Here is an 18,072-nt window from a genome sequence, read left to right as displayed (position 1 = left end):
TAAACTGTTTATTGTGTATATGTGGTGTCACAGTTCGCTGTGTGTGGATTTAACCCTAAAGTTTGCGTGGTGCTTTGGTCAGTTTACTTTTTGCACAAGAGTAACACAAAGCTTTTTGTACATTATTCCTCTTATCCCTTTGTGGCTCAAACCTCTAGCCCCATAACAACATTGAGTGTCTTCCTTTCTTCACAGTGGCATAGGAAAACACTACACAAAAAGAAAATAACACACTTGTATTGCGTAACTACACATTTAACATTTTAAAGTACACAAAATGATCACCAGGTATGCCTTTGATTGTTTAAATATGAAAAAACCTTTCTGCAAGAAATGCCCACTAGCCATCACATGCAATTTATTTAGCATATCTGCATTTCGATTAAGGAAATAAGTCTAAAATTTAGTTATGGTTTCAAAATCTCCTCACTCCTTTCCTTTCTGTGCTGATAAAAAGGTGCTGACTTCAGTATGTTAGACGCTTAAAAGGAAGTGACAGCTTTCCATGATTTATGATTAATTCCGCTATTATATTATATGACCACTAGGGGGCACTCTTAGAGCATAAACTTTTAAACTCAGTCATTTAATCCTTCATTAGAAAGAATGTTATAAAAATCAGGTATGTTAGTACTGAAGTAACATATCCTGTCCTGACACAGCAGAGGAAAGTCTGCTTCACACCCTTGGTTTTAATAGACATGCTCTATTTGTAGCAGGAGCTTCCCTTTATATTAGGGACATAACACATTTTCCAGTACACATGGCAGGAAACACTAACCACCTGCTTTACTGATGTTAAGCACAAAGATTAATATTGCAAGGCAGATGTGAGAGTTTTCCAACACTAGTAGACTAACCCTCCTCTATCTCTTTCTTTTCCACAAATTCTCCTTGCTCCATCTTGCCTTTTCTCGCTGCTCTATTGTTAGTCCCTTCAGTTTCAGTTACTCTTTGCAGCAGGAACAATGTTTGGAGTCAGCAGTACAGTGGGGCTTTAAGGGGGGAGCCTTTGTTCTCTGAGATAAGATTTATGAAATGTTGTGTTTGGCTCACGATTTCAGCCCTCACACACAGATGGGTGTTGAGTGAGGCTCTTGTCAAAACTTCAGATCATTTCTCCCTCTCACTTTTTTTTCTCCTCCCTCTGCAACTCTTTGGTCAGACACATGGTAACAATCATAAGATACCCATAAAACACAGAAACTTTGAGGAGCCTTTCAGTTTTGCTGAGTTAATTTAGATACATTAGGAAGAAACTATTAGCAAAAATCGGTTTGATATGCAGCTCTAGAATTCTGTGCATTTCGATTTAGAAGCTGTTGACACATGAAACGAAAAATGGAACCAGATTAGAAGATTATTGTAATTAAATGGTTATGGAGCTTTCAATTGATGAGATCATGATACATTTAAAATAAGTGCAACCAGTGCTTCACCTCTCCTGTCATTAAAAACAAACATTTAAGGCTATATGGTAGCCAAAGGGTCTCATGTTAGATCAACATTAGATTAATGTCTGTTAGCTTTGGTAGAAGTTCTCTTTGCAGTGTAGCATAAACCCTTGAGCGCAGTGACAGCTCTTACACTGATGTAGTAATGACAAGGGTAATGTTCTGTTGGCACCCACCATATTTGGGGTTCTATGGTTTCCATTATGACTCTGTGGTTTCCATTAGACCTCATTCAGCTGAGGGCTTGGCATGGAAACTCTTTTCAACCCTGGCTGAACCCTGTCTGAGAAAAAAAAAAAAGAATAAAAAGAAAAAGACCTTCAATTTTAAAATACACAGCTTTTGTACTTCAAAGGTGAAGCAATGTCACCAAACTCTGTCAAAAATGCATCAAAGGGGGCTGAAAACTTTACAAGAAGTAAACATGGCAGCATTTTCATGACTAGTTAAGGATTAGAGAAGTAGCAATTGAGTGATCTCTCTTGCTGATGTTTTGAGCTCTGTGTTTGTCCGTTCTGTTTCCTATTCCTCCCCAGGACATCCCATGATGTTGTCTATGTGCATGTTTTGTTTGCATGTGCGATGATAAATGGTTACATATATTATTTTTGTGCTGCTTGCTTTTTTTGTGGTTTATTGGGTGGTTTTTTTTATGTTTTATTGTAAAGAACTGTGTCTATGATATGCTTTTTTTCAGTTAATTTTAAAGTTTTATATGCAGTGTATCATAAAAGTATTTTTACACCTAGAGCTTTGTTACATTAAAATTGTAACCTTGATTGACCAACATAAAGCCCAAAACCTAGATTGATAGAGCCCAAAATGTCTGTCTACCCCTGGATGGAATCAATTCTTTACCTGTTAAGCTTTGATGGATTGATGGAAATATACAAAACACAAATCAAGTATAGCTCCATTCTTAACAAACTTTCTGTACCTATGAAAAGTTAACTTATACAATTAATGCTTATTCATTTGGATGGCCTGATATGTATCAGTGTGTTTGGTCATACTGTTTTCTAATTTTGAAAAAGGCGTTCAACATTACTGTTAGATTTATAACATAATCTATGTTTAAACTTCTCTACGACATTCCTGACCAGCCAAGTGTTTTCCTTGGTCTTCATGATGCTGTTTGTTTAGCGATATTCTCCACAAGATCTTGATGTTTTCACCCAACATCTGAATATGTGCCTGAATTAAAATAGGCACAGGGTGACGAACTTTATTACTAATTGGGTAACTTGTGAAGGCAATCTGTTCCACAGGACTTTATTTAGGTGTTTTGGAGTAAAGAGGGCTGAAAGCACATGTCTCCTTTTTAAATATTTAATAATTGTAAAAATGTAAATACAGTGGGGTTTGTAGCTGCATTGTGACAAAATGTAAAAATAATCATTTTGCAAAGCACTTTAGATGAAGCTATATTGCAAAATCAGTGAGATGGTTTTGAAGTTGATTGTTGAGCAAACGATATACTATACAGTCCTACACAATAGAGACATTAAATATGTATTAATCTTAAGACTCTAATTACACATTGATGGTGAAAAATGAACAATTTTATGTAGAGAAGAATGTTTTGTTAATCACATCATCATCCTAGCAAATGTCTATGTGTATACATGAATACAATCTCTTTATATCTACCTTTTACATTTAAATAATTGTGATGTATTCTTTAAGTGGTATCTTTGGCCTTTATAACTGTATGCTTAGCTATGTAATGCTTCTCTCTAGTTTTTCTAAAATGATCAAAGTGTATCTAGATACTCATTCCTGGGGAACAGTACTGATTTTATTCCTACATTTTATGAAATGAGAAATTACCTTTCTCCAGATAGAGCTAGTTTCTGGCAGACATGTCAGCTCATCAGTTGGTTGGAACATATTTCTGCCCCTCTGGCTGAGCATTTGATCACGGCTGCTCATTAGATCGTGGTAAAGGTCAGAGGAGACATCTGCGAAAACCATTATGTCCTGCAACATCCGAAAACTGTCATTCTCTTAATATGGCTGTCACGTTGCCTTGCCAAGTCCGCTTCAGTTGAGTCCTGCCACAGCCATATGGTTTAAAGCAGGAGAGCACTTGGTGATCTTGACTGTGGTTTTCATTTAACACCACTAAATATATTTTACTTTCAACAACCCAGATTGAGTCAGATTACAGTAATGTCCTTTCCAGTTTTAAGTCTTGACTTAAAAGATTAATATCTTCACTAGAGCTATTTCTGGGCATAAGAACATAACAGTAGAAAGAAAATGCAATAATTATAAAGAGTGAAAAACTATGACCACTAGATTATATTCTTGTCATAACGAAGGCTGCTGTACAGGTTTCCATAAGATGCTTAGATTGTCTACTCCATATCTACGCTAATCTTCATCATGACTTATTCAGCTGAATAATATCTAACAGCTTTTTACATTTGATATCTTATTTAAAAAGTAGCTTAAAGTGCAAATGAAAAACAAAAAAATGAACTAATTTCCTTCAGCGTACTTGAGAAAGTCTCGTTGGATGATTTTAAGATTTAAAAAAAGGAAATTTTTGGTAAAATCTTCTTAGACTGATGACAGATTATTGTTATTTTTATGGCGATTCAAAAATAGTATTTATTGTCATAGCAGCTCAGATTTGTATGATTGTAGTAAAAGATTTGGACTTTAATAAGCTTGATATAAAGAAAAAAAATGAAAGATAAGAAGCTGAATTAAGTGTGGCTGTGATTTATTTATAATTTTATCAATTACATAAAGAACAAAGCTGTAAGTCTGTGCACACATTGTATTCATTTTTTTATCAACATATGTAATTGTACCTGATGAGTAGCAATCAATCTGTTTTGGTCAAATTAACACACAGTGTTTTTATTAAGTTGTTAAATTTGAAAAAAATAGATGAGAAAATCTAGTTCTGTAATGTCCATTAAGTGTGCATTTTACTATTGATACACCCATAATTTCCTCTATTTTGGTGTAAAATTCTGCTAGTTTTACAGGGAGTCATTTGTTTTCCATATCTAATGATCACCCAAAGATATTTGCATACTAGTCAGATAATGCATGTGCTATAATTCCTCACAAGTGGTCAAGAAGTTATCAGTTGAACTAAACTGAAAACACTTTGTGTCCATTGCCAATGGAGCTTTTCAAATATTTAGCTTGATGGAATCTTCATTGTTACAGACAGAGCTCATGCATAGCCTAGCATGAGATTCAGTGACGCTATTATGCCATTGATGCTAGAGTTGTTTACCCTGCACCTTTGTGCAGATGTATCTTTCTGATGCATTTGAGCTTCTCTTTAACTAGCTAACCATTACTGATGGTAGATGTTAACTCAGGAAGGCTGCTACAGCTAACCAAGAAGTGCTTTTGACATGTTCAACAAAATATTAGTCGAAAATGTGCAGATTCATACAGCCAGGCTGCAGGAAAAGACTTGAATTAGTTTACCGGTAACAGGTTTTAACTGTTGTGCAAAAAGCAAATTAAACCATGGCCTTTATACTGTATGTAGAGCAATTGGCATTAAATATTTCGAATTGTTAAAAATGATCCCTGTCAGTGTGGCTTAGCTGGAGATCAAACTGCTATAGTAGCAGATGTGTACAACTGCAATGCTGAATTTGCAATATTATAACAGGAGTAATAAAATACTTTTAGCTCCAGTTGTACAGACATCTTAAAGATACTGAATTAAAGAAGCAAGCATAAAGACTTATAGATGCTTGTTAAAAATATTCATACACTGAATGAATTATTAAAATAATAACTGTTATTTTTTTAGGAAAGGGACATAAATATATAATGTTATATCTGGCAGTCTTAAAAACACATGAACTCTTCTCATCAAAGAAAATAGCATTCATATGAAGCTTTTTTTTAATATTTTACTTAACAGCTGTTTATAGATATTCATTTTTATTTTAGTATTGCTCTGACTGTTTATGGAAAATTGGATCTGTTACATTTTAGTAAGGGAAGTCTTTCAGCTAAGGAAGTTGGACATTAGTTGGTTATAACCTCTCAAGAGGACTCCACTTGAAAAGAAACTAAACTTTTATTTACTTGGCAGTGTATAATTTGCATAGATTATAGCTGTTAGATCGGTGACACCAAATGTAATTATCTGAGCCACCACAAGTTCAAACCTTGTTAAAATAAACATATAAATGAATACTTGATTACAGGGTGCTTAGAGGACAAGAAGGGACCTAGCCTTAACCTCTAAGAATGGTCTCACACAAACTCTTGCCTTTCCTTTAGCTCTAATCAGCTCTGCGCTTTCTGTCAGATTCCCCAGGCATAATGTGCTGCTGAGTACTGCCAAGGACCTGTCAAATACTCTGTGGTCCTGTTTAGAGTTTGTGTCAGCCACATGCCGCTGAATCATTTTGAGGGTTTTAGTAATGCTCTGTATAAAAGCACTACTTTATTGATGTATATGTCTGTGTCAAGATCATTTCTACTCACAAAGGTCTGGTTTGGCTGAAGGGACAGTTTTTATATTGGGAACGGATGACAGTCCAACCATTGTGGGGTGTGTGATTATACTTAGATTTTCTGTAGTGGTATATAGTTAAGTGTTTGATTGAACTAAATTTAACCACTTCCATTGAATCAAGGAAAAATTAACTCATATGGCATTAAAAGATATAATCCAGTTACTGGTTTGCTTTGAAAATGCATCCAGTAACATCTCAGTTGAAGTCTCTTTTTTTCGCTTTGTATTAGAGTTAATGTACTGCTTTGGTTTGTCTGATTATCTTTGGGAGATATGCCAGTGTATGTAACGATTTATGTCATGCACTCAAGAAGGTGTGTTCCCCCCTTTTAGGCACATTGTGGTCTGTGGTCACATTACTCTCGAAAGTGTCTCCAACTTCCTCAAAGACTTCCTACACAAGGACAGGGATGATGTCAATGTAGAAATTATTTTTCTCCATAAGTAAGTTCATATTTTTCTTCCTTAAAATGTTTAGGATAGTTTGAACATTATGTTTATATAAGGTATGCTAAGATTTTCTAACTCTTGTGTTTATTTCTTTGAATGATAGTATTTCCCCTAATCTTGAGCTGGAAGCCTTGTTCAAACGCCATTTTACTCAAGTAGAGTTCTACCAGGGATCTGTTCTCAACCCTCATGATTTGGCCCGAGTGAAGGTATAGTCCTCAAGAGATAAAATCATGAGAAACCCCAGTGTGTCTCAGTTGACATTAATTTTAAATTGAATTTAGAAAATAAAGAGCATTCATTCTACAGGCCATCTGAGTTTGGAAAACTGTGTTGCAGCAAATCTTAGTGACACCAATGGAAAAAAAAGTGATGGTATAAGGCCATAGTGGTTTTAAAAGTTTTGCTTGGTTCTTTCTACATAGATTGAGTCAGCAGATGCTTGCCTAATTCTGGCCAACAAATATTGTGCAGATCCTGATGCTGAAGACGCTTCTAACATCATGAGGTATAAAATCCTGGAAAACCTAAACTTAGTGGAAAGAAAGTTGGTGCTATGTTAGATTTTCATGTTGAATATTTCTGACTGCCTTTCTAAGGGTCATATCTATCAAGAACTACCATCCCAAGATCAGAATAATAACACAGATGCTACAGTATCACAATAAGGTAAGTGTTAAAGTAGTTTTAGAGATTAAGAGTTTACTGGAGCTCTAGCCAGCAGTATGATACATTCAAATCATGACAATGACACATTTTGAGAAGAAGTAATTTAAGAAAAGTTTGGTGAATCAAAGCAGTAACGGCAAAGAAAAACCCATTACTACAGGACATGGGGAATGGCCATTTGGAGTCTAATCATTTACTTCATTAATACAGAAATATAGAGCCTGTAGAAGAGCTGTACCCCTTTATAGTTGACGCGGATGTAAGTGCAGTAAAACAAAAGAGGCGCAGTGATCAGCATAAGAGCAAATGCAGAAAAAAAAAAGAAAAAAATTGTTCCCGTCCCACTTCTAAAATGGCCGAGCGCACTATTCTTTATTTAAGAATTTATGATTATTGAAGAATATTGGGTGTGTTTCACAGAAATACACGATGGAATAAAACTGTAAGTTTACCTGTTGCACAAAGAGACACATGATGATACAGGCCTTTATATATATATATATATATATATATATAAACAAATTTAACTAAATAAATGCTGAAAGCATGGTGTATGGATAGTTGCTATGGGTAACTACCCATAGTGTACCCTATGGGCAGTTGTTTCAGACATTATTTATGTTGTATGGAAAACAAACTAAAAGTGCCCTGTTCGATGTTGCGAGCATAAACCAGGCATAAAGGCTCTGCATTTGGAATACAACCTACAATTATGAGAGTAATAATAATTGATAATGGAACTTTATTGATCTCACACTGGAGAAATTTACCACTGCATTTAACCCTTGGGGAGCAGTAGGCTGCCATCGCAGGGCGCCTGAGACGCCATCGGTGGTTGAGGGTTTGCTCACCGCTGTCACTCCCCCCTGCAAGCATTTTTTAAGGCTGCCAGCTACTGTAATATGTGGCAATTACTGAACATGCCAGAGGAGCAGTGTGGGATTAAGGGTCTGGCTCAAGCCCCCTGAGAGGCAACCTGTGGGGCTCGAACTCAGAACCTCAGGATTCCAAGCTCTAAGCACTAGGCTTAGTGCTAAGTGCATACACTTCCCCAGTAAACTTAAACATTTGATTAAGCTTGATTTATTGTATGAAATGTCAATATTTGAGGATTCAAGGCAAATACATTTTGTTTGATGACAAATCATTTGAATGACATTGATGAATACTCAAGCAGTGCCACCTATGTGGACCAGAAAATAGTAAAATCAGAAACCCGTGATTACATTTTTTGTCTGTGTTTCTGTTTTTAAAAAAGAATTTAAAATGTTGAAGTGTCAATTTAAATGTAAACTAATATTTTGTCATTTGACTACGTAACATTTTTAATCTGGCACTTCTTATTTGTTTTTTAATCATAAATAATTCAAATTAATTTATTTGATTTTATTTCTAAGAGATCTTAGCACGCAAAGATTCATTTCATGTCGGGATACTCGTGTCTTTGGGTCTTTAATTTAATTCCACTCGTTTTAGCAACTTTTTTGCTTGGTTAGATTCTATATAAATGGGTACTGTCTGTCCTAAATCTGGCACATTTATATATAATAATGGATTCAATTGTAGATTAAAATGAATTGTCTGTTTAATATGGACTAATTACTGATAAGGTATTCCCTAATTTTAATAAAATTGTTTCGACTACTTAATGCATTAATAATAATGGTAACTAAGGGTTTGTAATGTTGTTGGTCAACCAACCAGTTGTTGGCTGTCATCTAAGTTAATAGTTACTGTAAGTTAAGAAGTTAGTAGCTGATGAAATCAGTTTGAATCTCTTTTGGACTTTTCTACCGTTTAGCAGAGCCAACTAAACCTGCTAAGTCTTATTTATAAAATGTTGGTTTTTTAGCTGTCAGTTGAGTTAAACGTTAAATTGATCATATAAATGTGCAGATTGTATCAGCCTTTTTTTTTTTTTTGCCAAAATGAACTTTTCCTTTAAGAGTGTCAACACCAAATATTTCCATGATCTTTTTACCATGATCTTTCTCCCTCTCCTGCTCTGAAGGCCCATCTGCTGAACATTCCCAGCTGGAACTGGAAGGAAGGTGATGATGCTATATGTCTGGCCGAGTTGAAGGCCGGCTTCATTGCCCAGAGCTGTCTGGCCCAGGGCCTGTCGACAATGCTGGCCAATCTCTTCTCCATGAGATCCTTCATTGAGGTAACTCAGAGGAACAGAATTACTTGCCCTGTCTGGCCATCTGAACAGACCGAGGAAGTACTAATGAGATGGTTCTCAGCATTCTGGAGATGATTTTTGTTAGGATTGAAGCAGAGGTTAACAAAGTGCTGTTTTGTGTCCTGTCTGGTGACAGATGGGCCAGATCTGTGGGAATTCAAACATACTTGTGCAGAGAATTGCTTTCATTGCCGTGTTTATAGTCATTTTGGCACGTTATGTTTTTTGTGACAACTCATCTGGAATCTGTTCACTGTTTCTTCGGCCTAACAATGAGGTGGTTGCTTCTATGAAAGACCTATTTCCATGTCTTAAATATGATGGATCAGCTAATAATGAACAGGCTGATGCTTTGCAGGGAAACATCTGCAGACCTCATTGGACAGATGTTGGAGAGGAAACAGTCCTGCTCTCTTCCTTCTCTTATATACATACATATATATATAAAACACACATGAGATTTAATTCTTTTTTTTTCTCAGATTGAGGAGGACACATGGCAAAAGTATTACCTTGAAGGAGTAGCTAATGAGATGTACACTGAGTATTTGTCCAGTGCCTTTGTAGGCCTATCCTTTCCAGCTGTATGTGAGTAAGTATGACCCCATACTAGAAGGATTTTTGTGATCTAAATAGAGACAGACATGTAATGCTTAGAAACAGCAGTTATTTGCTTTTGTTCAGCTCTTCTTTAATGAAGTGTTTTATTATTTTTTTTCCAGGCTGTGCTATGTGAAGTTGAAGCTGTTGCTTATTGCCATTGAATTCAAGTCTGAGCAGAGAGAGAGCAGGTTTGTGAAGTGAATATTCTTCTCAAATCTGTGTGGTAACCAAAAACATCCGTGAAGTTTTCTCTTAAGAATTAAGCTATTTCCAACAAAGCCATTCTATTTTCTTTTTTTCTATGATCTGTTTGCAAACCTAATAAAACTGTAACTGATTTTGAAGGGTTTAGTGCTTGGAAAACTGTACAGATTTAACTATCAAAATGTAAATAGCTGAGTAAATTACAATATTTCCATTAAGAAGTGAAATGACACAAACTCAATAACAAAGTACTTATTTATTTTGGATATTTAACCATAAAAATATTCATATCCTGTGAACCTTCTCTTAGTTTGCACTTCTGCAGTACCATACTATAGTTTATTATATTTGAATTGAATATAGACATTTGAATTAAAGTAATGCTGAACTATAAAAGTGGGGTTTTCATTTGATTAGCCGTGTTTTTAGTCTCTAGCCTGTTTTTTAAGCTTAACTCTAGATTTAAAAACGTTTGAAAAGAATATTCAAAGCTTTGAAAAGCTCATAGAGCAATGTTTAATTCATGATCTTAAAAAGGAAAGAAACCAATCTACAAACTTACCAAGGCATTGCCTTTCACCTTCCATGACCCATCAGAACCATTAACACCCCTCATGTGACCTCCTTGGCTAATCCAATGGGAGGGATCAGAGGCAGCATTTGTCCCCCCCCTAATTCCTTGTTACACCTACAGTATATTAATCTCAGTGCTCCCATCCACTAGTTAAAACTGAAGAAGCCTCTTGGATAAGAGGCAAAACGTCTTTAGAAAACTTTTTTCAAGCTTGACCATGACCTGGATGACTGAGAATCTTCACAGATACCTTCCACCTTTGTTCTACTAACTTGATCCGTATGGAAGGTTGTCATGAACAAGACCATTGTTTAACAACAAGCATGTAGATGCCCTTTACAGTTCACAACAGGACCTATAAAGGACACTTTGGCCAGATTAAACCAAAACTACCAATCTTTGTCTAACAAGAATGTGTGGTGGACAATTAACACTCTTACCACTTTTTCCTCAACCTAAAGCACGGGGTGGCATAATCATGTTGTCCTAAAAACATTAACTCACAGGGGTAGAATCTTTTGAGATTTATAAATGATTTTGGAAGATTTTTGTGTCTTTTCTTCCACTACAGAAATACTTTGTTTTGCTTTCTTACATTATTTCCCAATTAATGGCAATACGTTTTGTGGTTATGATATAAAAGAATGTAAAATATAAGCACTATATTCCTATTGTAGGCCGTTCCTTATTTTTCATAGATATATATATATTGAAATACCCTTGATTTTATTTTAAATGCATGTAAAAAGAGAGTTGCTTAATATTTGGTTTTCTCAAAGGCTTTTTTAAAAGGCATTTATTTAATTGTAATGTAGTATATTTAGAAATCTTTTTAAAAATCTATCTAAATCTATCTATATCCTGAGCGACCTTTAACACATAATTAGACATAGAGAGGCTGAAAAAGCATTGTACCTTTGGCAAACTTCCATTTCAGTTAGCTATTACTAAAACCAATAGTTTTTTTTTTTCATGGTAGGAAATGAAGTAGACCTTTCTAAAAAGACAATTATATAATAAAAGGAGTATTACTTTTCAACTAAATTTATTAGTTTTAGTTCACTATTTAGTAAAAAAAAAAGTGAATATTGTAAATTAGCTAATATGGATCTTATAAATTACAACCCCTTATACATAAAACATTTTTATTCTTGTTCATACGTCTTATAATTGCTGTTCAGGTTTTTGCTGGTTACTATTGGTATTTAAATCTTTGGTGATAAACTCCAAGTCACTGAGCTTTGATGGCCTCCTTTTTATCAGCCTCATCTTTAGATTCCCCAATATATTCTTTATCAGATTTAAGTCAGTACTCTGGCTTGGCCATTTCAAAATATCAACATTTTTGTGTGATATACCAGCTATTAATTTGGCTAAATGTTTGAGGATAACTTTAATAGAACTGAATTGAGAGAAAAAAGCTGCTGATTCATGAAGAATTTGGACTTATTTTTTTTTTTTAATGCAAGCAGAATCGTATCCATCTAACCATGGATATATTTATTTTGAGAACAAAGAAGTGACTGCACTAGATAATCTTGTTCTGATCAATAGCATCAAAGTATTTAAATGACTAGCATGCTGTATATTCATGTTTCACATTTTGTTTCCTTTAGGTCTGTTTGATGACAGCTAACTTTGCCTTAGTGTTTATTCCATGACAACACATTGTTTTTTTTTCTTCTGTTTCTTAAATTGCCAAATCCTTTCCATTCCTCCCCATTTCGCCTGTGTTAAATTTTTTTTTTCATGCTGCAAAACTGCAAAACTATGTGCATTTACAAAAATGCTCTTTTGATATTACTATTTCCTTTAGTAAAAGAATTCTAACGTTATGCTGTTTTCTTGTATTTGTGACTTTTTAAAAAAAATTCCAAATAGTTTTTGATGTAGAAAAAATTTGATTAAGATTACTCTTTCCATATTTTTTCCTTTTCAGTTGGAAAAGCAAACAACTACAACAAAAAATTAGACTTTATCATACTATAAAACCTTCTTCTGCAAAGTTATGAAAGACTTAAGCAGGGCCCGGATATTTTCTTTGGAGGAAAATACTTCTGTTTTTAAGCCTGACTATTTATTTTAGACAAAGACTGCAGAACGCAGGAGATTGTTATCACATGTAGAACACAAACCGTATACTTGCCAGACAGCTTAGTGCAGCTTGTCTAGTGCTACTGTCAGGTCATTTTCAGCCTCCATCAACAGTTTTGTGTCCAATTTTCAGCTGTTGTGTCTAATATTTTTCAAAATGAACTATGTCTATCTGCCTTGTGCTATTCATACGTGTAATTTTAGCTCTTGCCTTAGTACATCATTATAATTATACCTTAGTACCGTACTCTTTTATACTTTAATATATTTTTTCCCCTCATATATATATACACATATATACACATATATACATACATATATATATATATATATATATTATTTTTTTATTTATTTTTTTTAATTTTATTTATATATATATATTTACTTATTTATTTATATATATATATATACAACGGTACAAGGATTCCAGCATATTGGACATACTTTAAATGGTGCCATAAGGCAATCGTAGTGTACTGGCAGATGATTAAGTAGTGACAGTTGCGTTATCCTCTTCTTTTTTATGTCAATGATAACTGTTTGATTTGAGATTTTTTCTTGTTGTTTGCAGAAGCCGAAAGCGGTATGCCCTCTACCTTATCTTACTTCCAAAGTTCCACCCAATCTCCACCACTTTAAAGCTTCTGACTTTGGGAGTTTCCCCCAAGGAGATTTTTCCAAACACTATCTCACAGGCCTACTCTTTCCAACTTTATATGGTGTCCCTTGTGCTAAATGCACTAACTTCTTTGCAGGCAGAGACTGAGAGGATAGATAAATTGGACATGTTTGTAGAAGTACTGTTTCTTTGTCTTTGCTGTTGTCAGTGTACCAAGGCCAAACTCTCACCCTCCTCATATTTAACTCTATTTTGGTCTTTTTTCAGTTTTGTCCTTAACCTTTTAATTGATTTAATTTTTTCATGTTCAGTTCTTTTTCAGTGTCGCTCAGTTGAAACCCTTTTTATTTGTCTTAGGGCTGAAACGATCCACCTTTCCCCTATTTCGGTCTTCTTATATCAGTGTCAGAGCAGTCCTTTTTGGTTATTTGTTTCAGAATCAGCAACTACTTTGTATGAAAATAACCTAGATCAGATGTGGTGTAGATGAGCACTGATCTGGTGGTGGTAATCGGTGAATAAAAAAAAATACATTTCTTTAAGCAGTGGCTGACATAGCAACATGTTTTTGCCTTCACTGATTTTAACACCAGCCCCAACTCAACACTTGTTTTAGAAAAAAGCATGGAGCTATTCAAATTGGATAGCATTAGATTTATCTAAACTAAACCTTTTAATTCACAAGCACCACAATTCACTTTTCCATTCGATGACCCTTTCATAATCTGTGTTAAATGTAAATCCATTTGTGCATGTTTGTGTGAGAACATGATTACCTTGAGAGGGAGATTCTTGTGGGTGAATGTGCATTCTGTTGTTCCCATTTGTCTCAGCCACCATGTACAGTCATGCTCGTGCGTCTCTCGAGTAGATGTTCCCAAGTGAGGTCACTTCCTGTCAGTTTGGTGTTTGAGAAACAATCCAACTGCACAGAAGTTACTGCAACAGTCTGCATCTACGTACCTGTCCCTATACCTGTACTGCGGTGGCTATGCCTTTCTGTTTTATTACTGTCCTCTTCATGCTGTTTGGTAACTGCATGCTCCAACACAGTGACATATGGTGTTTGATGCTTGCCTTGTTGCTCACAATATGAGGTTTTCAAACTTGATTTTCACCAGTGTGCAACTGGTTTCAGAAAGATGTTATGGATTTATACCCCTGTAAAATCTCAGATTTGGGCAGCAATGTTTGTGTAACTGTATTAGATGAACTAGTTGATGTACTTTTTAGAATACAGCATGCCAGGGATATTGCCTGTCAACCAATCTGGGGGTCACTGAGTGTGAGGGAATGTCAGCAGATGTATTTTGCAGACATGGGAAAGGAACAACCTGATCTGCATGATGTGACTGGACCTATATAATCTTATTCAGACATAATTTTGTTATGTGTATATATATGTATGTATATATATATATATACACACCAATCAGCCATAGAGTTATGGTAATTTTAGGGCAAACTGAGTAACACTGCTTATTCGTGATTTTATGGGTCTTAGAAGGGGGAATCGCTCTAAGTAACCAATAGAAGCAAATTCTGGAGTCTTCAAAATTCTCAGTTAAACTTTTGGGGAATCCAGGGAGATACAGCTGCAGACTTTGCTTGCCCTTCTAAAGAGGATAGGGGTTTCAAATCAACCCCACTAGTATTTCTTGGTATGTGCCTTTTCCAGGACAGATTATATCTTCTACAGTGGCAATTGTAAAGCTCTGAGATACAAAGGGAGAGAACTTTAAGTATATTTCAGAGCTGACTGACACAAAGAGTCCAGTTAAAGTTCAAGTATGATTTCCTAAACTCCATCTTTGCATGACACGATTGTGATTCTAGGACAGCAATGTCTGTTTTGCTGCATTTGGTCTAACCCTATTTTCTAATATCTTATGCTACTACATTGAAAGGTTCAACGTCCTTTGCCAGGGAGGTCAACACATTATCAATATCTGAAAGTTAAAAAACAAGTACAGTATGTCAGTATCATAACCTCTGCAAATGATCTACATTGTGGAAAAATGCTGTCTAGATCAAAGAACAGTCCAAACCTTTTGCAGTAGCAATGTTACTTTTCGTTAGAGAGGTATCTAATCAATGTTAAGTTGGTATTTATAAATTATGGCTGATTGGTGTTTATTGTATTTTCACAATGTTACTGTGTCCAGAGCTCAGATGAGAGGTTATTTTCTTATCGCTATAATGAGACACTTTTAAAAACATATTTAAAATGCATATACCTTTTCATTTGTATGCATATTGTAAATGAAGACAATAAGAAAACATCTCCACATTTTCAATGATCAAAAAAATATTTAGGAAAGATAAAAAAAAAAATCTTTCATCTGAGTTTTGTTTTAAAATAATTTAACTTTATAAAGGTTTGTGGGTTCAATGATTAAAACAAATATCCATATCATTGATGATTGTTGCCGTTAGGTAACTATTAATGAAAAGTGTGTGTGTATGTGTAGGGGTGTGTGTATGTGATAACAGTACAGTATATATGTGTGTATTCTGTATTGTGGTCTAATTAATGGGGAATGATACAGCCAATCACTGTAGGAGTTTGAGATTAAGCCCACTCCCAAAAACCTCTAATATATTCTGTAAAGCAATATTATTGTATTTAAATATTCTTAAGCATATATACATATGCATATATATGTATATATAAGTAAATATATAAATGAATGAATGAAGATAGAACAACAATTTTTTGCAGTTATATTATATTTGAATTATATTTTGTAAAAAATACTTACTAGTTTCTTCTCATTTTTGTATTCAGCATATATTTCTGAAAGCACTCTTTTTTTTCTATAGTCATAAGAACTGACAGAAAGAGCTGTTCATTCCCTTGCATCCTGTTGTCAAATACTAACTGAAAGACAACTCCTATAACTGTACATATGCTATACCGCAGCTGTGTCTCAGTGGCCATCATAACATTTGTTCTGCCAAGATGACTGTATTTGAGTGCTGAGACTAAAACCACTCCATGGCCATGATTTGAATTCTTTCTGCCCTCATCCCTTTTACTTGTACCTCTCTGTCCCTCTTCACACACCCCTGACCAATCAAGTATCATTTTGTGAAAAAGAAAAAAGATTTGAATTTCTGTGTCCGATCATACTGTTCCACATTTTGTCCAACCGTGTGAGTATCACATCCACAAATTGCCCCAAAGCAAAACAGATATATCTGTTCTTACTAAACTGATACACATAAAGCATCTAAATTTAGACTGGAGTAAAATCAACAATATCAACACAGTCGGATTCAAAGCCTTATCAAGTGTGTGTACCATTCCTCTTGATTAGCATGTTGTGGGCATGATCTGAGTGGTGTCTGGACATAAACAAACTTTTCCTTCTATCTGTATGTTTTTGATTACCTAGCATCCTCATCAACCCAGGCAATCACGTCAAGCTGCAGGAGGGAACCCTGGGATTCTTTATTGCTAGTGATGCCAAAGAAGTAAAGCGGTAATTACATCCTGATGGAGAAATGGCAGCAACAAAAAACTATCCACCTTTTATTGAGTTACTGAAGTGCCAATATTTCCCTTATTATTTTAGAGCATTTTTCTACTGCAAAGCTTGTCATGATGACATCACAGACCCCAAAAGGATCAAAAAGTGTGGCTGCAAACGACGTAAGTAGCTTTCCTGTTACTGTGCACTGCTGGCACCTTTCCTTCCCCTCTCTTCCTCTCACTCCTAAACCAGCCTCCGTGTTTATTTGTCCCCTTTTAACTCTTCAGGTTTTTACAGCCTGCTACACAAATCTAAGGTCCTTTCATTGTGCCATTGCTGTTCTGTTCTATGCTAATATGTTTTATGTTATCACACCATTATACTCATAGGAAAGTGTTTGATATGGGTCCCATTTGAACTGCCATATCATCCATTATGGTAGGCTCATTTGTCCATAATTCTATTTGTCTTTTGGTAAATATCAAAATGTTTTTGTCACCGTGAATTTTATTTGAGTGAAGACAACACTTAACTCCTTTACAGACTTGGTTAAATGTGTAGGTAGAAGGTAATAAAAAAAACATAATTTTGCAGAACAGTTTCTAGCAGACTTCAGGAATTTTACATATTTCTAACAATGGTTCCTTTTAGTTTAGCATAGTATTTAATCATTTGCCACTATAATATGAAATTAAGTCCTTCCATAAATGCATATTATTGAACTCAGTCACTACTCTAAATGACTGCATATACAGCTCCCTTCACATTTAAAGATGTGTAAAAGTCTTAAATTAGTAGCATCTCTAACAGTTCTAATAAAATGTATGTGGCCAAAGCTTTTTCTTTACCTCATTTTATTTGATTAGTGTCTAGATGCTTCATAGATTATTGACTTCTTCTTCTTCCTGTATGTCATACCTATAAACCCCTTCTTCGTAGATGTTCCTCTTTAGGGAAAAGATAAAACAATACACTTAATTTTTAGACCGACAAATTATTGAATTAAACGACAGCTTTTCCTCCTAATCTTTCCTCCAAAAATCAAAAGTAATTTAATTTTAGGTCTAGTTTCAACAACCAAATTTGGCCTTTATTACAGTTATGAATAGTGGACAGTACGGTATACAGAGATGGGAAGTAACAAAGTACAAATACTTCGTTACTGTACTCAAGTAGATTTTTCTGATATTTTTACTTTACTTTACTACTTATTTTTATGGCGACTTTTTACTTC

General features: G+C 34.9%; 1 protein-coding gene across 12 annotated transcripts in view; it reads left to right on the top strand.

Annotated features, from left to right (window-relative positions):
• LOC107092828 (calcium-activated potassium channel subunit alpha-1) overlaps positions 1–18,072 on the top strand; it is a 180,775-nt gene that overhangs the window by 111,422 nt on the left and 51,281 nt on the right. For 7 of the 12 annotated variants that reach the window (XM_015388269.1, XM_015388019.1, XM_015387608.1 and 4 more), the window contains exons 10-19: positions 6,298–6,408; positions 6,518–6,623; positions 6,840–6,922; positions 7,014–7,083; positions 9,095–9,250; positions 9,751–9,860; positions 9,991–10,059; positions 13,315–13,326; positions 16,761–16,847; positions 16,941–17,017. In XM_015388269.1, coding sequence (XP_015243755.1) covers positions 6,298–6,408; positions 6,518–6,623; positions 6,840–6,922; positions 7,014–7,083; positions 9,095–9,250; positions 9,751–9,860; positions 9,991–10,059; positions 13,315–13,326; positions 16,761–16,847; positions 16,941–17,017 — 881 coding nt within the window. The remainder of the gene's footprint in view (positions 1–6,297; positions 6,409–6,517; positions 6,624–6,839; positions 6,923–7,013; positions 7,084–9,094; positions 9,251–9,750; positions 9,861–9,990; positions 10,060–13,314; positions 13,327–16,760; positions 16,848–16,940; positions 17,018–18,072) is intronic. The other 5 variants (XM_015388435.1, XM_015388190.1, XM_015387774.1 and 2 more) reach the window with 1 other exon arrangement.

The sequence above is a fragment of the Cyprinodon variegatus genome, unplaced genomic scaffold, assembly GCF_000732505.1.
Source record: "Cyprinodon variegatus isolate N-32 unplaced genomic scaffold, C_variegatus-1.0 Scaffold1, whole genome shotgun sequence".
Lineage (NCBI taxonomy): Eukaryota > Metazoa > Chordata > Actinopteri > Cyprinodontiformes > Cyprinodontidae > Cyprinodon > Cyprinodon variegatus.
The sequence above is the reverse complement of the archived record's forward strand: the minus strand, read 5'-3'. Positions and strand labels throughout refer to the sequence as shown.